This window comes from Lissotriton helveticus, chromosome 4_1 (genome assembly GCF_964261635.1).
Source record: "Lissotriton helveticus chromosome 4_1, aLisHel1.1, whole genome shotgun sequence".
Lineage (NCBI taxonomy): Eukaryota > Metazoa > Chordata > Amphibia > Caudata > Salamandridae > Lissotriton > Lissotriton helveticus.
In genome coordinates this window covers 1,936,802,142-1,936,828,353 of record NC_136063.1, presented here as the reverse complement: position 1 = coordinate 1,936,828,353, position 26,212 = coordinate 1,936,802,142, and the positions used below count along the sequence as shown (strand labels likewise).

Genomic DNA, 26,212 nt, shown 5'->3' with positions numbered 1-26,212 from the left:
AGGCTTGTCCTTCTGTTTCATAGCTGGGCTGGAGGATGGGGCATCTGAAAAGTTTTCCAGGTGTCGCCCCGAGCCAGAGGGTGATACCGGAGTCTTAGATTTTGATTGGTAGGCACATGGGGAGTTGTACTCACGGTACGTTGACCTGGAGTGACGTTCAGGTCTTCCACCATGTTGAAGTCGGCTTCGGACACAGAGACTAGTTCTTCTTCCTCTGCTTCTGCGGCTGGACGGTGGATTTCTGAATCTTTGCCGAAGATGTCCAGTACTGACCCACTGCTGCGTGGCATCTTGTGGCGTCGAACCCGACAATCATGAATGGTCTTTTTCGATTGGAATGATCGACGCGCTTCACAGTCCTTCTCATTGTGCTCCGGGGATAAGTAGAAGTTGCAGACCTCATGCAAGTCTGTGCGTGGAAATTTAGCACGACATCCGGGACATAGCTTGAATGGAGTGCGTTCCATCGACTGCTGGAGCGGTCAGCATGGGTAGGCCCGCCGGTCTACCTCGAAGTTCCCGATCGAAGGTTTTACAATTTAAACGATGCTTGTTAAATAGGAAATCACAATCGGTAGACAATACCGTCGGGATAGAGGATTGCGTGTCAAAGGGGTTCGAAAATGATATCGAACCGGAGCGCAGCAAAACACATCCGAACCAGATGCTGGAAAAAAACAAACGATCTGGGGATAGAGACGATGTCCATGCACACTATCACTGAAAGGAAGAGTCACCTACCTTGTGACTGGAAAGACTTCTTCGAAGAAAAACAAAGTGCAAACATTCAGACCCAACACCAGATGGCGATCTATGCTAAAGCATATGATCTACAGCTCATATGCCTCAAACACAATTTTTTAAAGATTTATGTTAGTGTTTTGGGTCCCTCTGGTGGCAGTACAGTCCAAGTGCAGTCTATGTTCTGACTCACTGTCACGGTTGCTCCGTATACGAGTAATGCCACCACACCTCATTCGTTCTCTAGGCACTGCTAACCCTCTCTAGGCACTGTTAACCAGTGAGTGAAGCAGCCATGCAGTAATCCCGATTGAGCGAGCATGAAATGGTAACTCTAACTTATGCACTTTCAAGGAACGAACTTGAGAACGTCACCCATTCATGCTCCAGACACATGAACACACCCAAGTAGTATAACACTGGAGGGAAGTCTCTTGCTGAGTTTTGAAATATTCTCAATCCCGGCCCCACTTCCTAAAAGCAAGTCTGTAATACATGTGGTGACAAGCACAAGCCACCCTGGTTTCTCCTGCTGTTGCTTTCTCTCCCACTCTGGGTTGGGTACCAGCTACTCCAGCTGCAGCACCACAGGCCATGAGGGTGGTACTGAGTGTGACTGAACTGACTGGTGTGCAGAATATCAAAGAGTTTGCCTACAAACATGTATGCATTACATGTATGTCCAGCTGTGCATAAACCTATTATCAGCACGCGACCAGCTTTTAACTCGCCCGATCGTCCACCCCCAGCTAATGGAATGACTGGCATTCAATGAAGAGACCGACATGCTAGAACGCCAAATGCACTATTAATGCGCACTGCTATACAAAATGGATGTCAGCAAGCGTACAGCAGTCCTGTCCAGAAGTAACTGCATGCGGTTTTAGCTATAAAGTAAGTCAGCCACAGTGCCATTCGGTTTATGTGTTCCAGTAAGATCCTTTCAGTTTACTAGCCATTATGGCAGTAAGCAGGTTTCAATAAATACATTCAGTCAAATTCTGAATCAGCAGGTTTCTCTTTCAACAAAGTGTCGACGGAAATGATCTGCTTTTCTTCACCAACCAGGAGGAGTTGAAATGAGAGCAGGAGCACGCTAGGAATCCTCCGGCATCTCAGAACAGCCCACACGTTGGCTCTGCATTCTGTGAACCTCTGTGACAGGCAAGCGTCGGGGGAGTGTAGTAAAGAAGGACCCTACGCAACGCAGGTTTTTGCCTCCAGAAAAGCGAATTGTGAAGAAAACCCTGGCATTGTACCTGCGCTTGACCAGGTGCCACTGCCGGACTAAGCCTTTAATTACAGTTACTGCAAAGCATAAACCTGGGGCAGAAGGTGGATCTTACGCAAAACCTCGCCTGCCCCACACTTTTAGGGAGTCGTGAAGGCCTCCACTTGGACAGAATTCATTTCCTGTCTGCCACGCAGCCTTTGTCCTGAAATCTCTTTGCCTTGGAAAGGGCGAGGAGATCCCCTCTGCACAAACTGGAGGTGCATATAAGTCAAGTTCAGGCAGGCACCCCCAATGAAGCTCTGTGCAATATAATTCGGTGCACTTTTACGTGCCAGGTGTGTTCATTATGTATACACCGAGATATTACATGCACAACTCGATGTAACTTAATACAATCCACGAAGACTGACTGCTATAATTGGATTACCAAACAATCCCTAAAGAAAGCTAGTTCTGCCTTATTTTAAAAGCAGAATAAATACTTTTGGCAGGTACGTCCTATTACAATTAAACTATATGGGTACTATTATAACAGTGCAAATTTGGACTCCACAGGCTCATTACTAACAAGTGCCAAAGGGAAAATGGAGGCTGTTGGACCTGGCCCTCTTGGCAGGGTCCTCCCTAAACTTTTTGCCTTCCTCCAATACTCTCTCTGACCTGTTTTTGTTGGTTTAATGACTCTGGGCACTTTACCACTGCTGACCAGTGCTAAAGTGCATATGCTCTCCCTGTGCGAAATGTATATGTGATTGATATACCTGATTGGTTTATTGGATTTACTGTCAGTCCCCAGTAAAGTGCACCAGGAGTGCCAGGGCTTGTGAATGCCAATACTGCTAGTGGGCCTGCAGCGCTGGTTGCGCCACCCACAGAAGCAGCCTTAAAATGTGTCTAGGGTCTGCCATTGCAGAACCTGCGTGCAGTCTGGTACTGTCATGCTGGCTGGGCAAGTGCACACACTTGCCAGCCTCTAAACCTTCCCTTAACTTCATATTAGTCACCCCTATGGTAGGCCCAAGGGCAGGGTGCATTGTAAGTGTAAGGTAGGACATGCTCTGATGTGTGTGGCATGTCCTAATAGTGAATTACAGCCAAATTCGTTTTTCACTATTGTAAGGCTACCTGTTCCCTTTAGGCCAGATGGGCTGCTGGAATTATTACACTCTATAATCCCAGCAAGCTCAGGGAACATGGTAGAAATTAATGTTTAGTATGCCTGAACTCAGAATAATAAAATACTTCTTTTAGTAAAGTTTATTTTAATATCCTGTGTTTGCAAATGCTACTTTTAGAAAGTTAGCCTTTGCTTGCCTAACCATTTCAGCCCGCCTCTGCTTGGATGTGTATCTGACTGTCTGGGTTGTGTGAGTGACAGGGCTGGGAGATGACAGGTGGTGAATGGCAGGATTACACCTTAGTGGGGGGTGGGAGTTTCCCTGGACTATGCATCAGGCTGTGCTCTGCCACCACAATACTGGCTCCGCCCCCCTGGGGAGCGACTGATGACTCAGCCTGCACCTGGCCCAGGAAGGGCAAAGCTTGTCAACAAAGTACTCCTGGCTGCCCCTCTCCACACAATGCTGGCTCCGCCCCCCTGGGGAGCGGCTGATTAGCCTGCCCTCACACTGAATGCAGAAGCCAGAAGTACCCCCAACAAGTGCTCAGAGGCTGAGAGCAGTTATGCAAAGGCCCCCCCCTGGCCTGTAAGAACAAAAGAAACTGTGTATAAAAGTAGGAGCCCTGCTCCTTGTAAATTAGATCCTGTTTGCGCAAAGAAGAAGCTCTGCCTGAAGAGAAGGACCCTGGAAGCTGCATGGAGAAGTACTGACTCTGACCCCAAGAGACTGGCCTGTGGTGGGTGCCTTGCTGCTGAAGGAGAGCAGGAGAAGAAAGACTGAAAGACTTTGCTTTTATTCAACTTGTGCCAAACTTTTACCAAGATCTCCAAGGGCTTGCTGTGGAACTTGCCCCCTGAACTGCGCCCCAGGAACAGTGGGCGCTACCCCCCCTGGAAAGAGAAGCTGCCGTGAGATCTGCATCTGCCTGGTAAACCCTCCTGAGGAAAAGCGGAGTGCGCTGTGAAGGAATCACTGTGCCCTCTGAGAGGCCCTTGGCACCCCCGTCCCGCCGAGCAACGCATCTGCTTCCTGGCAGGCCCCAGCTGACATCGCCGAGACCAGCCTCGCTGGCCTCAGCACCGTGCCTGTCGCCTGCCTAACTGCGGACTGCACCGCAAGACCGGACTCTGCCTTTTGCCCGCCTGCTCCTGAAGGAGAGAGTGCCTTGAAGCCCCAGCCGCCGCCGTTCGTGTGCAGCAGCGGCGTGGGGAGAGAAGGAGCACTCCCTGTGCTTTGCCAAGGCTTGTTTTGTGCCTCACTTTGCTGCCCGGGGCGCCACCCCCTCTTTCCAGGACTCGAGGCGCTTTGTCTCTCTGGCCCGGCCCGCGCCGCAACGCCAACCTTCAAGCCCGAGCCGAGCCGCCGCTCTGACTGGCCCAGGAAGGAAGACACCACGACGCAGGACACCGAGCCGACCTTGACCTTGCCGCCTCGACCCTCTCCAAGGATCTCCAAGGTACTGTGTGCCCCCGCGGTGCGAGCATCCTGCCCTTTGCAGCTCGCACCGCCCTGTGTGACCTTGTGTGCCCGGGAGCCCCCAGCTGCAGTCTGCACCTGGCACGAGCCTCCCCTCTCCAGTGAGGCTCGCACCGCTCCTGTCTCCCCGAGGCCCCCCCTGACATTCCCCGTGGCCGGCGCCCCCCTCCACATTAAGTCACACACAGCCGTGTGACTCATCCTGAGAGCAGCGTGAGCTTTGGCAGGCCGGGCCCGATTTTCAAGCAGGAGGTGCACAGAGGCGCTGGGAAGCACACAGAAGCGCTAGAAAGCACTATACTTGGCAGGAACTGGGCAAAAGGCCCCAAAGAACACCTTTGAAAGACTGGAAGAAGCAGAATAAGAACTGTGGCCTATTAACAAGTAACTGGAACCATTTTTTGTACCAAGACCGTATTTACAAGCCTGCGTTAAAATATATATAAAGAAGATATTTTTTTACAAAAATACAGTCTAGTGTCATCGTGTGTTGGGTTGATGATTATTGTTTGTGATACTGCAAATGTTTAACCCTATGTACTCCAGAGTTTAGCCTAGACTGCTTGCGCCACACTACCTAGAAGGTGAGCAGGGGTTATTTCTGTGAGTAATCCTTTGCCCTGACTTGGAAGAGAGGGTCCCTGCTTGTCGCCAGTGCTGCACTGCGCCAACCAGAGACCCCCAATTCCAACAGAGGCATTAGTCAAATGCTATTCCACTATTTCCCCAACACGGGAGGGGGTAAAATGGCCACGAGATCACTTGCCAGGCCGATAGCAAATGACGAGGCTTTGACAGTCATACATTAAAGGGAGGAAAGGCACAAAGACCAGATGGGTACACAGCTATATTTTGGGAGGTTTTTGCAGAAACCTTGGTCCCACTGCTGGCACAACTAGTCTGCTCCTTTGGGTGAGATGATGTCACTCAGACTATGAGGGCAGCAGACATTATATTGATTGTTTAACCGGGTAAGACTGGAGGTTCCAGGTCGTACAGAGAGCACCCTCTCCATTAAGGTACTTGCAAATAAACTAGACAAATATCTGCCGGGCGCCATCAACGCACATTAATCAGGGTTTGTCATAGGTAGGCAGCCACATGGCAGCATTAGAAGGGTGGCCATCATAATAGAGAAAGTCAAAAACAAAAGATACACCAAAAGGCCTTTTATCATGTTAGGTGGAGCTTCTTAGGGAAGACTGTGAATAAAATAGAGTATGGAGATAAGCTGTGCAGCTGGATATTTGAGAATTATAAAGAACCAGTGGCAAGAATTACAGTTAATGGGGACAAGTCAAATTTAGTGACATTGCAGAGGGGCATTCAAACCGGGGTGGCTCCCTGTCGCTGCTCGCGTTTGCTCTCTTTGAAGGACCATGGACAGCCATGATAAGGGGCGATCCTGAGGTACATGAAATTGATTTTGTAGGACAGTATAACCACCTCTGCCTCTTCATGGGTCTTTGTGGGTACTGTGCTCACTATACCACTGGATTCAAGCTAGCCTGGCTGAAGGGTGATGCCCTGAAACCGGTCCCAGGATGCTTGTTACCGCTCTTGGGAGGACCGGGCTTGGCAGTTCGGCTGGACTGTTACCACAAGGAACAGGGACAAGACTGATTTGTATATGGCTGGGTTCAAAGTGGGGTGGTGTGGTGAGCAAAAGAATGATGGATTAAACCCAGATTCTTGTGACTGGGGTGAATGTTTGCATTGTCCAGCATTCCGCCCATCAATTGTTTATTTTGCATATTCGTGGATGATGGCATCTTGAAATCGCCTTAATTAAAATCTCTACCAGAGGTTACTCGACATTTAGACTATTTGTAACAACTAGAGGGATTCAAGATAAAGACAAATATGAAACTTTAAATTGAGGAGAAACCACCAAACAACAAAATGAGGTCCTCTCTGGGCAGGCAACCCATCACATAATAACTAGGAATAAACTTAAAACCCTCTTTGTCAAACACAGTGGAGGCCAACTGGGGGAAGCCTAAGGGAGAAATAGCAACGGATCCCACCAGATGGAGCCCATTTTCATTGTCATTGGTTAGGGAAGATAGTCACGGTTTAGATGAATGTTATGCCATGGCCCCTTAATTTCATGCTATGCCGACCCCCATACCAAAGCTCCAAAGCTTAGTGGTGTATCGATACCCCTGTTGATGTTTGCAGATGACACCCTTTTAATTTCCAAGACTCAACAAGGGCTTCAGAGAGCAATCGGGCGTTTTGAGACATTCTGTACTGATTATAGCCTTACCGTTGATGTGTCCAAAACAAAATTTATGGTCATGCACAGGCACAAGTTTGTGAAAAGAGTCGCTCGAGCAGACACAGTCCTTCACATATTTGGGAATCACATTGGGTTCAAGGCTTGAATGGAAACCCCACATTAATCAATTAGTTACCAGACATGCCCAATTGACAGGAGTACTTCTAAGAGAACTGCGTTCCTCGGCCACTCAACCCATAGCTCCAGCGCTAACAATTTATGATACAAAAATACGGGCTTCCGTATTGTACGGGGCTGAACAATGGGGGTCATGTAACATCTCTGATCTGGCAATTTCCCAAAACAAGTTCATGAGGGGAATAGTGAGGCTTCCTCCATCTACCCCGCTTTTACCCCTCTATTTAGATTTGGGATGTCAGAGAATAGAGGACGTAGCACGATTTAGGCCGGTTGCTTACTGGCGGAGGATATGGTTACCCCGGAACTCTCCCAATAGGCTCAGGCACTCTTTGAAGTCAGGGACAGGGATACAGCTAACAGAATAAATTGGTTCAGCGAATCTAAGGCGACCTATAATGCCATGGGTCTGGGTGAACTATGGGATAATCCCGTACAAAATGTTTTCCCCTCACGCAAGACATTGAAGGAGCTTTATTGGTCTATGGTATCACTACGAGACTTCCAAAGATGTACTGTTCCTTCACTACAAAGTGCTTTTTTGGAGCTTAAGCATTTACCAGCTTACGAACCATATTGGGATTTTATTACAATCCCCGAGGACCGGAAACGGTTCCACCAGTATCGGGTGGGTACCCTCCCCATTAATACCTTTACTTGTAAATGGACAACCGGCAGGGGTGTTATGTGTCCTTTTTGTACCACCCAACCGGAAAGCTTAGCTCACATTTTGTTTATATGCCCTGTGTACAAATCCCCGCCCTACAGATGGTTAAGACCAACCTGTATCAAGATGGGCATCAAAAAAGGAACAGAGGCACTAAGGATTCTTAAAACAGACTGTTCCGAAAGCTTAATAATTGCTGTGTCTAAATTCCTTAACTGGATGTGGGCAATTCGAAGGAAAAAATTTAAATCAGTCGAAGGCCGAATTGATTAAATGTTAATTTTTTCTTTTACCTTTGATGTATATTATGATTAATGAATTGTAAATAAGGTTTTAGATCAACCTGTTTTTCTTTTTCTTTTCTTAAAAATATTTATGATCTTATAGTAATCTTTTAATTGAAGGAAGTTAACTACCAGAAGACAGAATTAGTCAGTAGGACCTTTGTGAATGCCCCCTCTATTTTGCACAATTGTTAATGAATTACTATTGCCTATTGTTTTATCATGGTATTGTTGATGTGTCTTTTATCCATTTTAACATGTTTGTCTTTTGTGACATGATGTCGAAATAAAGACTTATTTGAATTGAATTAAAATTGACAAGATAGTTGCATTGCAGAGAAAGAGAGGAACCTTCATCTTGAATGGCAAACATGCTAGAGTCTCGGAGAGACTTTCTCATGGCAACTAAAATAAAAAAATGGGGGGGGGTGAAGTACAAGTTACTTTTCGGTAACAGTGTATCTGGTAGAGACGATTCTAGCCGCAGATTCCTTAACCTAGAATTATCCCCAGGCGTGAGACTGGATCTGGAAATTTTTCTTTGCCACAGCATCTCTCCCCTGGGGGGCTTTACCATGTGACTCCGCCCTGATGTCGTCGGCGGGCGTGATGTCAGCAAGGTCGCATAAGCCCCACCCCGGTGCGCTGACGTCAATTTTCTTCTGAGAACTTTTCCGCGCCACAACGCGGAGCCTTCACAAACAAAAACTGTGAATATGGGAACAGTGTGCGAAAAAAATCAGATAAACAGAAAGGAAAGAAGCGAATGGAGAGGAACAGCGCCGTTCGGGGAAGTGCCAGGTACTGTGGCACTGAAACTCATAAAAGGGAAGAGCAGAGCACAGCCACTGCAAAACAACCTTGCAAGTAAATACAATATCTTCCCTGGAAGCAGAGAAGCAGGTGAAAAATGTCACAGCAGACGAAAGAAGCCTGCAACCACAGTCACTGAACAGTGAAGGACAACAAGGCCAGAACAGAAGAGTAACAACAAATTACCCCAAGACAACACCAGCAAAGAGCTAAGGGCTGAGGCGTAGCCAAGAGACCCCAACTCAGAGGACTGCAGAGAAGTCCGAACTTTCAAGCACTGAAAAAGGGTAGAAGATCATGAGTAGGTTCCACACTAGAGACCAGGGTGCAGGGATGCACAAGAACCCATGAACCCACCAACCAATTACCAGAAAGGAAGGAGTGGATCAAACAAACAGAACGAAGCATCCTGCTAGGGAGGAAGTGAAAGAGGGCACTCGCAGAAGACCAAACGAGAGGTAGGCGAGTGCAGAAGACCAAGCTGAAGGTCCTCACAGAACGGGGAGGAAGGGTGGGTCTCTGATGGAGACTTCTAGCAGCAGATTACTTAACATAGAATAGATACCCTAGTCATACCCAGTAGGGAGGAGGGCCTGCGAGAGAACCCCCTCAGTAGGAAGAAACACAGAGCCCCAACAGGGGAAGTGTAATGGCGACAAGAATGGCGAGCCACCCCCCCCCAACCCCCTCCTCCTCAGCCACCCCCACCCGAGCCGAAGCAAGCAAGAACACGGCGAATTGAGGCCAGAAGACCCCAAGCCCAACCAAGGTACCAGGGACATACGATGCCAGAGGAGTACCAAAGAAGAATGAACCACCTTCAAACTTCAAGGAGAAGAGGTAGAAACAGAGGCAGAGCTCGCCAAAGAACACACACAGTTAAGGGGAAGCTGAACAGGCATAGCCTGGAGGCAGCGGACAAGGCAAAAACGGCTCCACAAAGCAGGCGTGAGAAGAAAGACACAGCCATACAAAGCTCCAGCAGAATAAAAGGCAGGAGCACAAGGGTAAACGTCCAGGCCCACAGTGGTGGACCAGAAAGAGCAGGCGTGCGCAGCCGGCAGCTGGCAAACACCCTGAAGCAGTGCGCATAGAACAAGCCAAGCGCAAGACCAAGGCAAGGGCCAGGGAAATCCAGAACGACCCCCAAAGGAAGACCATTCCAGTCACAAACTGACCCATGAAATGGAGTGGGACCAGCCGAAAGAGAAATACGAAGGACAGACCTAAGTCGTCAGCCAGCAGGCCGAAGCGCCGGACAAAAAGGCTGAAATATCACAACGCAACGCCATAGACTGCATGCCTAAGCCGGTCCAGCGATGTAGTGGATACTGAAAATGACAGACCCTGGAGCAGCGCAAACTGCCCCCAGACAAAGACCAAAGAGACTGCACCAGAGACATACAGCGACACCAGGAAAGGCGAAGAACTCAAAAAAGTGGGTCCACACCCTCCCAGCATAGGACAGAGCTACACAATAACTACAAGTACCCAACTTAGGCTATGGCACGTCCCAAAGAAAACCACTCTTAGGGAAAAAATCCCAAGCCAGAGGACAAAAACAAAGGACCTGCGGTAGAACCACAGACTGCTTATCAATCAGCCAAAAAATATACAATTGCCAGGGGGGCTGTACCAGCAGCCAACAGTACAGAGGGGCCAACCACACAAAACACACAGAACACACAGCCGGGCCAACCAAAACTCTAAATTCCAGAAAAAAGGTGGGATAACGCCTCCCGTAAAGCACCAGAGGACCAGCAAGGCAAGCTTACGGAGGGGGAGGAGGACGGAGCCCCGCAAGGAGCCGTTGAATGGTGGAGTCCGCGTGGGTGTTAAACAAAAGAACCCCATCAAAAGGCAGGTCAACCAGACACTCCCCAATATTCTCTGGAAAAACGCCATCCCGCAACCAAGCATGACGGAGAGCCACAGAGCTGGCCATAGCGCGGGCGATAGCATCAGCAACATCCAAGGCCACATGGAGAATAAACGCGGCCAACTCCCGGCCATACAACAAATGGTGCAGCAGATAAGCGCGGGCACCTTCGGGGAAAACACGAGACAGAAGGGACTTCACAGGCTGGAGGTAGCCCTGGCCAACATACAAAGCGTGTTGAGCGCTCGCAAAGCAGTACTGGAGGAAGCGAAGATGTTACGCCCCTATGAATTCAACCACCGGGCCTCCAGCGATGGAGGAAACAACACGGAAGGCAAGGAAGGAAAGGCAGTCTGCAGAAGAGGGCCCTAGGTAGAAGGTGGAAAGAAGGGCAGACTGGATCGTGCAAAGCAGGACGTGGCGTTGTAGGAGCAGCTGAGGCACAGGGTCACCCGTGGCAGGATGCCCCCAGAAGAGAATTGTGGAGCAAAGCTTCGCATGGAAGAAGCAGCTCCCGTCCATCAGAGCCCTGGTGGAGAACTTCCAACAGATGATCTGTAGGGAATGGGGCGACAGGGTCACCCATTCGCAAAATGCCAGCGGCCGTGGAAATGGCCCGAACAAAGGTTACACTTGCCTCCGTAGGGCGTCGCGGGAGAGAAAGCAATTCCTCCGTGGGCGGCGGCTGTAAACTAAGCCATCCATCCCCAAGTCCAGCTAGAGGAATAAACGGCCAGCCCCTGAAGAGTGGAGGATCGGCGGATGAGTGGGGGGCCTGACGGGCCTCAGGGGAAGGCGGAGAAGCCGACGGAGCCACCAACTGCGAGCTGTGGAAGAGCGGGTCCGAGGGTTGACGCTGCGGGAATGCGAGGAGCTCTCCCTGGAATACACCAGCGAAAAAGCAACGACAGAGAAGAGGAGACCAGGAGATGACAAAACTCCGGAGAGGAAGGAACCTCTGGAGATGAGTCAACGACCCGACGCCGGCACGGCGCCGTGGAGTCTACCACAGGCGCCGGTGCGACATTGATCAGCGCCGGAGTGCCATCGCGGGCGCCGAGTCGACCTCCACCACCACGTGCTCCCTAGGAGAATGGGGCAGGGCGGGTCGGCTAAGGAACGGCACCAAAAAGGCGCCGGCTCGACCTAACACGAGGCAGCCACCTGCGTAGAGGACCGAGAGGGGCTCGGGAAGGCGTCCCAGGCCCCGGCTTCCACCCGCGGCACCGCCATGGCGGGGAGGAAAGCCTTCGGTTCCGGAAAGGCGTCGGCCCGGCCTTGTGCAAGGCAGCCGCCTACCTAGAGGACCGAGGGGGAGATGGGGACGAGCCGCAAGTCCCAGCGGCCTCCTGCGACACCACAGGGAGCCCAGCGGTGCTTTGTGGCGAGGCATTAGCTCCGAGGGTCAAAGAGGGGGACCCCGCAGGTCCGCACCTCGACAACACCACACCCCCACAACCTGAAGCCAAACTCGTCGGCGCCTGTGTCAAAGCCGCTGGTGACTCCGTGGAAGGCCCCGCCCAATGCAAGGGATCCGCGAACTTCTCAGGGAGAGGAAGGGGGGCCATAGAAACCTGCAGAGCAGTAGCGTAGGATTTCATTTGGGCCCTAGTCGTCCGACGCCAGGAAAAGGAGGGTAGGGTGGCGACGGCGCATGTCTCGAGGGGAACCCGCGCCCTCGACCGAACGAGGACAAGGCCTCGGAGACAAGCTGCAGGGCCTACCGTCGGGCGAGCGACGCCTTTGGAGCCGCAGCGAGGTGATGCTGCAGATGGAATCGGCGGCTCCTGGCTTCTCAGGTGGGGGACAGATGCTGGGACGAGACCGACCTGGACAAGCGGGCAGACAGCAATTTCATCCGGCACTCCCGCCGGGACTTCGGTTTGAGGTGCTGACAAGAGTCGCAGTTCGTAGGGTCATGGTGCTCGCCCAAACACCACATACAGATTGGGTGAGGGTCCATCGCCGATATGTGACGTGCATAAGAAGTACAAGTCTTACAGGCACATGCATCATTGTTGGCTTTTGCAATTCCTTAATTGCGATTTTTAAGGAATCGCAAAACCCTATGCATGTCGAAATTGCTTAAAAAGTTGCGATTTCTAAACATTCCTTAATTGCGACTCGCAATTTGCGAGTCGCAATTAAGGAATACCTTCCCATTCATGCCTATGGGCTTAGAGGCCCATAGGAATGAATGGGAAGACATTCTCAATTTGCGAATCTCAATTAGAGAATTGCAAATTGAGAATGCAATTTCAAGGGTGCTAGGGTGTCAAAAGGACACCCTGTTGCACCCCTGAAATTGATCCATGCACATATGTTGCACACACACATGCCCTAAGGGCATATGTGTGGGCAACATGAAACTTTGAAAAATGCACAAAAGGGCATTTTTCAAAGTTTTTGCAAATTACCATGAAATCCAACTTGCTACTCCTATTAGCGAAATCGCTAATTTTTTTTACTTTGATGCATTGCATTTAAGGAATCTCAATTTGGGATTCCTTAAATGCAATCGCAATTTAAGGAATCTCAATTTAGAGATTCCTTAAATTGCGATTTTTGCATTTGTGATGATGCAATACCGGTCACAAAAGGGGCAGATTCTGAGAATCTGCCCGTTTGCGACCGGTTTTTAGCTTGATGCATGTGGCTGTTGAAGCTTGAAGGCATTTGCACACTGTTCCTTAACACAAAAGCGTGAAAAGAAGGCCTGAAAACAGGTCAGGACACGATCCCGAGCCGCGTTGCACGCGGAAAAGAGAAAAAACAGACATCAGCGCGCTGGGGTGGAGCTTATGTGACCTTGCGGACGTCACGCCCACGGATGACGTCAAGGTGGAGTTACGTGGTACCGCCTCCCCAGCGCGCAGAGATGCTGTGGCAAAGAAAATTTTCCGGATCCAGTCTCAGGCCTGGTGATAATTCTACGTTATGGAATCTGCGGCTAGTAGTCTCTAACAGATAAGAACTTTACCCTAAAATAACAGGAATGTGCAGGAGGTGGGGGAAGGGGTGAGGGGGAGAATGGCTCCAGCCTACACATATGGTGGGCAGGCATTAAGTGAAAGCACTCCTGGAAGAAAGTTCTTAGGAAAATCAAGCAGATTATAAGGTACTCTATGCAGGACAATCCAATTGTAATCAAACTGGATGTCAATGAGACAAAAGTAAAATGCATGACAAAAACAATTAGGACTGCAAATCGACTAGCTGCCAAGCACTTGATCACAGCCGACTGGAAGAAATCAAACCCTTCAACAATACTAAGAAGGCATTCTGACCTGTGGAACATGATAGCATAGGAGAAGATACTGTATGATTTTAATAACCAACACAAACATTTTTAAGAAATATGGCAACCTCTGATAGAACACACGCCTGGACCTGAGATCTGCTCTACCAGACCACTGAGACTGTGAATTATGGACTTGAATTATTGATACTGTCAAAGACATATTCTCAAAAAGCATAAAAGCAACACTGACAAGGGAGTGCATGTATGGGATGTATGTTACAATGAGCGGAAAGTCAAATTAATTAGTCTGCATGCAATGGAAACTGCTTGTTCAATAAAAAAGGTTTATCAAAAATACCCAGCTGAGAGGGGGCGTGGCTTAGCACCTGATGCGAATTGCGGCGTTCAAGTAGCACTCCGCGGAACGGGCCGAGACAACTACAGTATGCGTGTCATCTGCTGACTTGGGTGAGCTGTTTCAGATGTCGGAATATGCCCTGAATGACGCCGACTCTGTTATGTGAACCTTTGCAGCCAGCCTCATCAAGAAATTAGCGTGTCGGGCTCGGCATTTCTGAGGCGCTGAGCACGGCCGCCATTTTGATTTCAACGTCCTTTCACTGTGGGAGCACTCCGGTGAGAAAACTATGGTGCTTGTGCTTCTGGCAACTTTCTTTCCCTCTGGCGTATTGGCATTAGGCAGTTTGAGGTTAGGACATCCATGGAGCCTTTTGTGCACTATTCTTTGCCTATGAAGGTCTGCCTATACCTGAATATTGCTCTCTCCAGCTTTCCTCAAGAGATATACTTTGAATGTTATCTTATGGCAAGATCCTAATAATTCACTTTCACTGGAATTCAAGATAAGGTTATCTGTGGTGCATTTTTATTGGACATTGTTCCTTATACTCTGCCCTTTTTGCTGCGCCTAATGGATGCCTAGGTTCAGGGGGAAGTCTGATGTGACTATGCTCAGCTGCTGTGTTTCCAAATCATATGAGAGCTATCTGTATTTTTTTTTAAATAACAGCTACAATTATCAAAGCTTTCATTGTTTGTAATATTATTATATTATAATATTTGTTTGTTTTTGACCATTCATTTAGTTAGCTCTTGCTATGATATTGTGTCTATATTAAGTCTGTATTATCTCTTCGTAATGATGAATATTGTTGTCTTTTTTCTTTGTTTCCTCATCCTTACAGGTCCTTTGATGTTCGCACTCATTATGTACCTTCCCCGTATTTCAGTTGCTAAGGTTTGTTCTCGACCTCGTTTTGTTGAGTATGGACACGGCATTCGTTCCTTGTGCCTTCACCTCCCCCGACTCCTTTGTGCGGTCTCTTGAATTAGGTATGTTGTACATTTTTAATTGTCGGTCTTTTTTTCATCTTCTTTTGCTTTTCTTCTCATTTCCTATCCGTGTATTACTTTTTTTTTCTTTCTTTTCCTCCCTCCCTTGGCTCATCATTATGTTCTCACATGCATATCTACTTTCCTTCGTTCTTCTTTTCTATTGTCATTCGTATTTTCATGATTTTCCTCCTTCTTTCTTTCTCTTGTTTTTCACTTCTCTACCCAAGTATATCACTCCCTACTCTTTTTGATTTCTTATCTCAGGCTCACCTTTATATCTATTGTTCTCAATTTTTCATTATCATTTTATTTTATGCTTTTACAGTTGAAATGTTACAAATATTATCGTTATGCTTCAAGGGTCATTATAGATCTTCTTTTCCTTGTTAATCTTTTGTTGTTTTCATGTCCTTGAAAATCATATCATGGAATGTCAAAGGTCTGAATTCTCCCATCAAACGACACCGTGTTTTAACACATTTATCTAAATTAGGAGCGGACATTGCTTGTTTGCAGGAACCACATTGGAATACTACAGAATCTTTGAAGTTGAAGAAAGGATGGGTTGAGAGTGTTTTTTTTCTCCAGGTGATGGTAAACGCAATGGAGTTATTACTCTTTGCCATAAATCGTTAAATATTAATTTGCTTTCTCAACAGTCTGAGGAGGAAGGCAGATGGGTATATACTGCAAGTAGGGGGGGTTCCAATATCTTTGTTCAATGTTTATGCGCCTACTAATGGAGATCCTTTGTTTTGGTCTTCTTTGTCTCAGCAAATTTCCTAGTGTATGGACGATAATTTTATCCTCGCTGGTGATTGCAACTAGGTGATGGATCCCTTCATAGATCGCAGCTCACTGGTTTCTTTCAAACCACATAAAGCCCATAAACTATTTATTCAGACCATTAAGCAATATAAACTCATTGATGCTTGGAGAATTTGCAATCCCACCACTAGAGCCTACACATATTTCTCCCTACCCAACCAAACTGAGTCCAAATTGGATTATTTCTTTGTTTCACATAACATATCCCAAAAGTTAAGATGCGCTGACATTGGCTCTATTCTGATCTCAGATCATGCGCCAATTTCCATTCAATTGTACATAGTTTCAAACTCTAATTTCCCAAGAAGATGGCAGTTTAATTTCTCACTACTTCTAGATCCAAATTTTCACTCTTTCGTTTCCTTTTTTAATGAATATTCTTCTTTAAATCAAACTGATACTCTACATTTTTCTGTAATCTGGGACGCATTTAAAGCAGCTGCCAGAGATTTTGTCATTGGTTTTGTCTCCAGAAATGTAAGAATGCCTGCAAAGTCACTGGTGATCTTTTGGCTAAGATAAGGAGACTAGAACACTCCTATTTCTCATCAAAATCCCAAAATTGTCTTTCACAACTTAAGGCAAAACTTCAATTTAACAAAGAATCTACAGATAATGCCTCAAGCGCAAAGTTTTATGGTGGTCAGAAATAGGCTGGCAAACCTTTGGCGAATTACTTAAAAATTAAACATGATAAGTTTGATATTGATGCTATTTACGATGAACATAACACACTACGCACTAAGGATCCAGAGATACTTGATGAATTCCTTCTTTTTTATAAATCACTTTATTCTCCTGAGACCACACCCACAGAATCCAACATTACACAATTCGTCTCAGGTATCCGTAAATCTTTTAACACGCAAATTGATTTTACCCCCTTGGAGACAGATTTATCGCAACAAGAACTTCTCAGTGCTTTACAATCACTTAAGAAAGACAAAGACCAGGGACCAGACTGGTTTTCAGTTGAATTTTTTTACCCACTTTGCTCCTATCCTTCTCCCACCTACTCAATCTTTTAAATCTTTTTACACAGTCCGGAGAATCTTCAGGGTCCTTTTTAGAAGCTCTAATATGTTTAATACCCAAAGATGGGAAGGATTTGAATTATTGCAAGAACTATAGAACCATTTCTCTTGAAAATATGGATTATAAATGTTTTTCCAAAGCCCTAGCTATTCGTCTTGAACCCTTCCTCCCCCAATTACTGGGCGCAGAACAGTCGGGTTTTGTTAAGGGCCGTCTCCTCTCTGACAATAACCGATTATTCTTTGATATTTTATCTAAAGCCCCACACATACCTCACTCATTAGCGGCAATAGCATTGGATGCCGAGAAGGTGTTTGATCGAGTAAATTGGTAGTACCTCTTTCATAGATTGAAATGGTTCGGTTTTGACTCCAAAATTATTTCTCTGATGCCCATCTTATATTCTAATCCATGAGCAGCAATTTTTGTGAATGGTACTTCATCTCCCTATTTTGGACTAACAAGAGGAGTACGTCAGGGTTGTCCATTATCCCTGTCCCTCTTTAAACTAGCCATGGAACTTTTTTTGTCCAGGATTCGTCAAAATGTTGATATAAAATGATTTGAAACTAATGACACCCAATTTAAACTACCAGCTTATGCTGACGACATTTTATTATTTATCTCCGAACCTCAATCTTCTCTACCTGCCTTCTTACAGCGAGTGGAGTTCTTTACCTCTGTCTCTGGTTATAAGCTTAATCGAGATTCAAGGATTTTAGCTCCTCCAACTTTGTGTGGAACTCGCATCATATCAAATATTTAGGTCTCTACTTTACCCCCTTAATTTCGACAATCTTATCTTTTTCCATGGAGAAATGTTTACATAAAATCACCTCTCTGACCACTAAATGGCACTCTCTATATCTCTCTTGGTGGGGTCGTCTAGATACCATTAAAATTATGCTGGCTCCTTTAGTTTTATTCACCACTTCTAACATTCCTGTCCCCATCCCCTTAAAATTCTTTCCAAAAATTAATTCTATTTTATCATCCTTTCTGTGAAACAAAAGATCACCTCACATGTCCTTGTTGCAATTAACAAAGCCTAAAGCGGAATGCGGAGTTAACTATCCCGATTTCCCCGCTTATCATAAATCCTTCCTACATCGCCAAGCTTCCAGATGCCACTCTGAGTCTTCACTGGAATGTCCTTTGTGGGTAGTACTCGAACGTTCCTTTCTTTTCCCTTTCTCTTTTAAGGAATTTCTCTCTTTTACTCGCAGACCACCATCTTTTCCACTCCTATTCTTAAATACACCCTCCCACCGATCTAGACTCCTTCCTTTACTCTTCTTTGTAGCACAACACATCCATTTAGATTTGTGGGGACCCTTTTTATTGAAAATCTTGGAGAAACAAACGCTTAACCTGGACACAACAACTATTTTCTTAAAATAAGATCTTGTCTTTTTCTGATTCCAGTCAACTTTTTCATTTACCTCCTTCCTTCCACTCCAAGTATAACTTACTTTCACAAGATCTTTCTAATGCTTATACCCAAATCCTAATTCACCCAAAAACTCCCCTGGTTAATAGTTTGTGTGCTTTCCTACTTTCCTATCCTAAAGCTTCGAATATTTATATCCATATACGATCCTCGCAGCTCGATAGAGCAAATACCAAAGTGGAACTTTCTTGGGGAGAGGATCATGGGTTTTTATTGGCCACCTTCTCTGTGGAGCAAAATATGGTCCAAAATTAGGAAAACCTCTCGAGCAGCAAATGTTACACAAACGTTATTCTTGACCTACAACAGGCTTTTGTTACACCCAGTTGTACTACCCAAGTGATATGTCACAATACCAGACACTTGTTAGTTCAGCTGCTCTCCACTAGATGACTTAAAACACCTGCTTTTTACTTGCCCATACATACATAACTTCTGGACTCAGATTAACTCTATCCTCAGCTCTAATTTTCTTTTTTCTATTGCGCACCTATTTTTGGGTAGTTTATCTCCTATTTGGGAAGTTTATACTTATAATACAAAGATTGTCAACTTACAGTTGGCAGTTGCCTATCATCAGATCACTAAAAATTGGAAGAATTTTACAAATCTGTCTTTCCAAGCTTGGAGGTATCGAGTGTGTTATCACCACAGATTGGATACAGCATGTGATCATCCCATTCTTCTAGCCAGGAATCACCTTAATATATGGTCACATCGTTCATTGATTCCAGTGTTAAATGCTCTTTTTCTGTAACTCCTGCTCAACAAGAAGTTGCTCGACCTCCATGACATTCCATATATTAGTTATTCATATTTTATATTATGCTATATTTCGGCTAATGCTATGTTGCTGTATGGTTGTTACATGCAATGCAATGCTCTACAGATATATTGATATTTTTCTGCTTTTTCATTCCAACTTTGATGTGCTTAACACCCCTCATACTATATTGTACTATATCACTTGTTTTCTCAATAAACTTACTTTTTTTAAACTAAAAAAAAATACCCAGATGAAGATTGGAAGGAGTTGCATAGAAAACATGATAGTGGGATGAGAAAGACAAGACTGAAGTTTAGTATTTCAAAATGCTGCATACATGGCAGTGTTCACCACAAACGTTACAATTACATGGACAGAGCCACACATCTTCCTACTGGAAAGGTTTGCAAGTAAACTGTGACATTGTGATTATCTTATGGGATTGTAATGAACAATAACAATGCGGGAATGCTAGATGAAAGGTATTACAAAAGAGTTGAGGATAGACTTATCACTAAAAGCTAAAATAGCGCTGCTCCATGCCCCATCAACCATGGCCTACTTCAAACATCAATTCTAGAGATGGTTTTCCACATTCATGGCAATAGCAAAAACAAGTATTTTGAGACTATGAAAGACCCCAAAGTAGTTGACTGATATATTTTAAATGGCTACACCCGAGAAATAGATCTATGAATGATCTGATTTCCACATTTGAGGAGGTGTGGGGTACCTTTGCTGAAAGAGGATACAATACGAGAGAATGGTCAGGAACTGAACGCTAACCTCTAAACTTTGGCATTTCACAGCATTTGAATATCTTTACTTTTTAAAGGAAGATGGGGAGGAACATGGGGCAAGGAAAACACAGAGAAGGGGCAACATTACAGTTATACATTGGTTATAACAAGACCACAGTTGATATCATTTTGGACAACATGCAAATGAGAAAAATCTTAACTTTGATATGATCTTATCTGTCTTATGCCGATAAAATATAAAAGCATCAAAAGCTTGCTTTGAATAAGGCCCATGATATCCTGCTGCCAGAAAGGTGGAGGCATACATTAGCCGTGCCAGCTTTGTTTGCGTTTCATGTCTGATGAAAATGTAAACATTTGTTCCAACACAAGGTTTCAGTTTGTTATGTAACTTATGAGGCTTTTAAATGCGCTAGATACCGATGATAAATAAATGATAGACTTTTACCCATAGCTACAGTGTGGAAAGTTAGGTGAAATGTTTCTCACATGATAGGGACTGAGGTCTTTACGGGTTGTTTTAGTGTGACACTATGCCATACAAGACATTACGAAGGAGAACATAAGTCTCGTAGAATGTGCTGAAGGAAATGCTGAAAGAGGAGGATCCATGCAGAAGAAGAGAAGGTGATGGTTTATGGCAATTATGATACAAAAGGGCAAAGGGCTCAGGAAAATTCCAGTGGTACGGCACACTGAAGGACAGAATAGATTTCTCAACTAGAATGAAATTAGGGGCAGTACATGTTAGTTGTCTATCATACTCAGAACCCTGTGTTGTCCTGGTTTCGTTTTATTGATGTATGTGGTGGTTGCGGGTACTTATGGGGCCTAACCTTTGCAGTCTTTCCTTCAATCTTCAAAAGGTTTGGGGTGGACGAGATTTGAAAAAATGTAGGAAATTACTTTACCTGAGAAAAGTGAGGCTCTAAAAACCTTTTGTGTAAAGGGAGGCTGGGTCCTCAAAGTAGCCTTATCATTAGAAATCAGTGAACAAGAATGAAGCTGATGAAACCTGCAGCTCCTCCAATCTTCTTGAAGAAGTAATGGCTAAAGCTCAAACTGTGGAGCCTTAAAGAACGTCAGCACTAAATTCAAATCCCAAAAAGAAAATCAAAAGTGCAAAGGAGATTTATTCAGTAAATCTTTCAGAAACCTCCCCTCAACAGCAATCTGATAAAAAAACCTGGATCTAAAGTCGAGCTGAAATGATGAACAAATAGCCTTTTACTGTCCAAATCTGGATACGTTTTTCCAGAAGTGAAAGTGCAAAATGAAGTATGTGCACATCCTCAGCTTTCAAGGGCGCGAAATATCTATTTTCCACTACTGGGAAACTAAAGGCAATTTATTGGAGGACACAGCTTTAGTCCAGATTATTTTCTCCAGGAAGAAAAACATCTAAAGCCTTTTGAGGTAGAGAGCACTGATACAATGATAAACGAAGGTAGAAGGGGTGCAGTCTGAGGAACAGCAGAGCTGCTCTATGCTGAATCTCAGGTGTCCCCCGATGTCCTCCCCTCCCCAGTGGATGTAGTGTGGAATGTGGCCAGAAGAGGGCAGCAAAGGGAACATAATGAAGGCTCTGTGGGTGCAGGCCAGGCAATCACAGGAGCAGCAAGGTTGCCAGGGCTGAGGGTCAGGCAGAGTCCTTCTGTTGACCCCATCGGAAAGGCTGGGGGGAAACATGTATGGCTGCCTATTAAATGACCTTGAAAAATAAATACAATTCCTCCTTTGGGTCAGTGACTTGAGATTCTTTCTTAGGCTGTATCACCGTTGTGGGCATTCCCTGGCTGGCAACTAGTTGTTATCTGGTGCAGTCCGTCAACAACTGTGCGATAGATGTAAGCCAACAGCAGAGGAACGGAGTGGATAAACAACATATTTTTTTTAATGCATCCAATATGTTAATGATCTCAGCGAGTGATGCGTAATACACCCACGGTCACCTTGCATAATGTCCTAGAGGCTGTGAGGGACCCAAAATCGCCCCTCAAACAAAAATGATATTTAAATTTGTTGTGACCTTGTTTATAGCCAACTTCCAGAAAATATCGGAGAGGGTGGACGCAGCGAGCCATAAAAAATATCTGGAAACACAAGGCCACTCAAGAAGCATATGAAGATCTTGACAAATGAAGGTCACATTCTTGTCTGTAGAGTTAAAGATGTGCATATAGAAGGCAGACCATCATCCAGGGGTTTAGTGAGAGGCTTCCTATGCCCGATTGCCTCTTTCTGAGGAATGGCTTCTCCACGTGGTTAATTACACATGACTCAACTCCCAGAGAGGGAGAGAGAGGGGTCCTAGGGAAATATTTAAAGACCCATCCAGTTTCAATCCCCAATCCTACCAATAAACAACATAAGGAAACTGGAGGTCTAGTGAGAAGAAAGATTGAATATACACAGAACGGAGATAGGAGCAGGACCTACAACAGATCATTTACCTGTCTGACAATAAGTGATAGTAAAAGAATGATGACGCAAATGCGACTTCATGCCAGAAGAAACCCTGAGGAGGGCAGAAAAGTAAGGATTCCCATCAACTGCCCTTGGTGGCCAGTGTCATCATTTGGAAAACCAAAGAAGACCCTGTCACCTCAGCTCTTCTGGCACCGAGCCAAACGCTGGTAGACTAGGCGTGTTGGGACAAGGATGGAAAATGCAGTGCAAGAAAAATGAAAGTGTAAGTGAGTTAAAAAAGATACATCAGTGGTCCCAGATACCTTTATTGATGACCACTGATGGACTTATTAAAAGGATATATACAGTGTCGGTTTTGAATTAATCAACCGAAAATGGTCTACTAATTTCAGCCGTGACGGGTTCAAGGACTCCGGCTTTCTTCAGGACCTCGTTAGTATAGCTACTGCATAAAGTGCAATTTTGAAAAAACAGTGCTAACAAAAAAGGTTAAAAATTTCACAGTATTAATACATGTGACCAATCACGATACCACTGTGCAGGATGGATGATGATTCATACCTATCCTGTGTGAGGTAACATGCCTCACCTCACCTGGCTCTGACTCAGGTTTAAGGAAGAGGCATCGCCCTCTCCGTCGATACCTCGGGTTGTGTCCTGAGGCAGGGGGAGGTCTCCACGTGGTTCCCAAGAAAATATGAGAGACAGAGGCTGATGCGTGCCATATGCTTAGACGTTAATTCATTTGATGATAGGCGGCTATACAAAACAGTGAGGAATATAAACTGAAACTGGCCAACTTAAAACTGTTAGCAAACCCAAGGTCACATAAGCAGGAAACAAAAGCTACTTTACAGTATCAAGTTGGAAAAGATCTCTGAAAGTTAAACATACGGCAAAATAATACTGAAGTTAAAGCATCAGATTAATGCAGTTACTATACTATTAGTCAACAGTTTTTAAACTTACCAGTAAAAAGGAAAAAAATTAAGACCATTATCAATGTGTATCCAAAATATAAAAAAGTGCTTGCCATTCCAGCTATTTGGAGCTTGGAGAAGAAGTAATGAACTGCATAAATAAAAAGATAGACTGACGTAAAGCTGCTGGTCAGGAACGACCTCCACCACCAATGGTAATCCTGCACAAACAGAAACGAGTACAATTGATAATATGCATGTAAAATAACTTAACTTCGACTTCAAACTGTAGGAAGGTTTATTTTTGCATATGTAAATGATGCAGTAACAAACTGGTTCTGGGTTAAACGTAGAGAGCTTTGACTGTACTTCTGTTATATAACATTCCCCATCTGCTTCTTCCAGATGACTCCAGACCGGGGGTTAGGGATGCGGCCGAGTTATTTGCCAGTATTATAAACAAAGGGTAGACCCAAAACAATCACTTGGACCTGGGTACGAACAGTAAAATAATGGGCGGTCCCAGTGAAGTACATGTACTCATGAAGAACAATTAAAACAAAGTCACACTGGTGCTTGAGAAAGGAATTGGTTCAATGTTATTTGATCACATTGAACAATGATAATTGCTGATCAATCAATATGTAGTTCCAGATACTTTGCACAAGTGCCCCACGACAGTGGGAGAAAGGAAAAGGAAGGAAAAGTGCATCAAGTAAGGGTCATAAGGGTGAAAGAAAAAGATGGTGAAATCGTCATCATTACGAAATTATTTACAATAAACAGTGGCATGTGTAAGCCACAAGGAGTAAAAATTGTTTAAAATTGCCATAACAAAGAATCACAGTTACAATTCATTGTTGGTAATTGTTGGCATAGAAAGACAACACAGTCGATGTTTTGACCCCAAATGGGAGTAGGCTGTTAGATTCCTTACGGTGGGGTTTTCCTCAGGACTAGAGAATAGGAGACATCTATCGAGCGAGATTGGAGAAACCCTGAATCGCAGCAAGTGAACCTCCTGGTCCATGTAAATCAGTTGATACGATTTTCTCAAGCAACTTAGAAGGTGACAAACCTTTGCTCTCCACCCAGGTGAGCCTGCGGGCCCCTTTCCTTCTTCTCAGACCCAGAGCCAAGGGTGGTTCATCATGGTGCCCCTATTCTCTAGTCCTGAGGAAGACCCAGCCGTAAGGAATCTAACAGCCTACTCCCGTTTGGGGTCAAAACGTCAACTGTGTGGTTAACGGGCCGATATCGCAGCTATGCTGCACAACAGCCCTGTAAGAAAAACGCCCTCCCTCTCCCCCCTGCCCCCTCCCCCAGGGGCCCAAAACCGGCCCCTTACCCTGGCAGCCCACCAGGAAAACGCCCGGTGCCCGCTACGGCCAGTCAAGCCCTAGCCGAACAGGTCATATAGTAGCAAATATGTTCATCGTGGTTTTCTACGAAAAATCCAGTGAACAGAGGGTTTCATGCAACAAACAGTTTAACACATTTGCAAACATATGATGGCTATACTAAGATTTATATGTAATATCACAAACAATTCAAGAACTACTCCTGTAGCTATAAGAGACAGAGACAATGCATTCTATCATTGCTTCTGTAATACATCTATAAATCTCTGGCATGCGATGAGTACAGAATATGGAAACAAATAATATATGCCTGCAATGCTCCTTTTTATGCGAACAATAATTTAAACTGAACTGGATCAGTAAACAAAGTTACGCATTAATAGGAAGCTCATTATCATGGTATGCTTATCAAAGAGAGTGAGGAGGGATGTGACCTCGCTGTGAAAAACGGCTGGTGTGACTTCTTGTACCAGCCCATTCGCTGCTACCTGGGTCGGAAGAGTCAGGCCCCAGCGGGACTCAAACTCTGCACCACCTGTTTCCGAGAACGCTTGCAGACCGGCTAAGCACACGAGATGGCAGCCATGCAGTGATCCGGGACTGCACAGAGCACACAAACCCTTGAGCGAAACAAGTGATGGCAGAGGGATTGAGCCCGGTGCACCAGCCTCAGAGCCCTTAACAGAGTTTCTACGAGAGACAGGGCTGAACAGAGGAGTATCCCACTCCACCTCTAAATCTGGTGGGGGAGACAGTGTCAATATCTGATCCACGTGTGCCGCCAATGGCGGGCAGGTGAGCAAAGGGGTCCTATGGACAGTGGGGGACCCTTGACTACTCAAAATGTAGGGGTCTAGAGGTTCAGAGAACTTCACAACCCCTGAAGGGGAGAGAGGTTCTCCCGATTAGGATGAAGGGATACACCCTCCCTGTGAAATACTATAAACCAAAGAGTATCCGTCCTGGAGTTCCATCATCTCCACAAGGAGATAAAGGAGGAATCTATAATGCACCACACCTAGGCACCTCTCTAACTGGAGTGGGAAAGGGAACAAAAGCCTTTTTGTTTTTAATACAACCCTAACCCACTCTAATAATGGCATGCTTCTCTCGGTTCACCCTGACTCCTAAAGGTCAGGGTGGGCTCGCCCATATTCCAGTGAGCACTTATGAAAGTAATTGGATAGGGGGCGTAAATTTAAAGATAAAATTCCTCACCCGCTCCCAAAGTATCCCTTAATTAGTAGCGTGAGTGGGAAAAATACAAATAAACATTATGTAGGGTGTTAGGATGCAATGGTCCTATGATCCTAAAACACCAACATGGTTCAGCCCTATCTTCATGGCCTAAAAAGGTCCTGGGCTTTCGCCAGAGTGGGTTCGTAAATATGTCACTCCCCCATGAGGAAAAACAGCCCAAATTCCAACCG

At 45.5% G+C, this 26,212-nt stretch overlaps 1 protein-coding gene across 1 annotated transcript in view; it reads right to left on the bottom strand.

Annotated features, from left to right (window-relative positions):
* Nucleotides 1–26,212, bottom strand: part of LOC144829455 (transmembrane 9 superfamily member 2-like) — a 1,692,131-nt gene that overhangs the window by 47,251 nt on the left and 1,618,668 nt on the right. Inside the window, exon 16 of the mRNA XM_078688619.1 lies at nt 23,471–23,642. Within this exon, the coding sequence (XP_078544745.1) occupies nt 23,471–23,642 (172 nt within the window). The remainder of the gene's footprint in view (nt 1–23,470; nt 23,643–26,212) is intronic.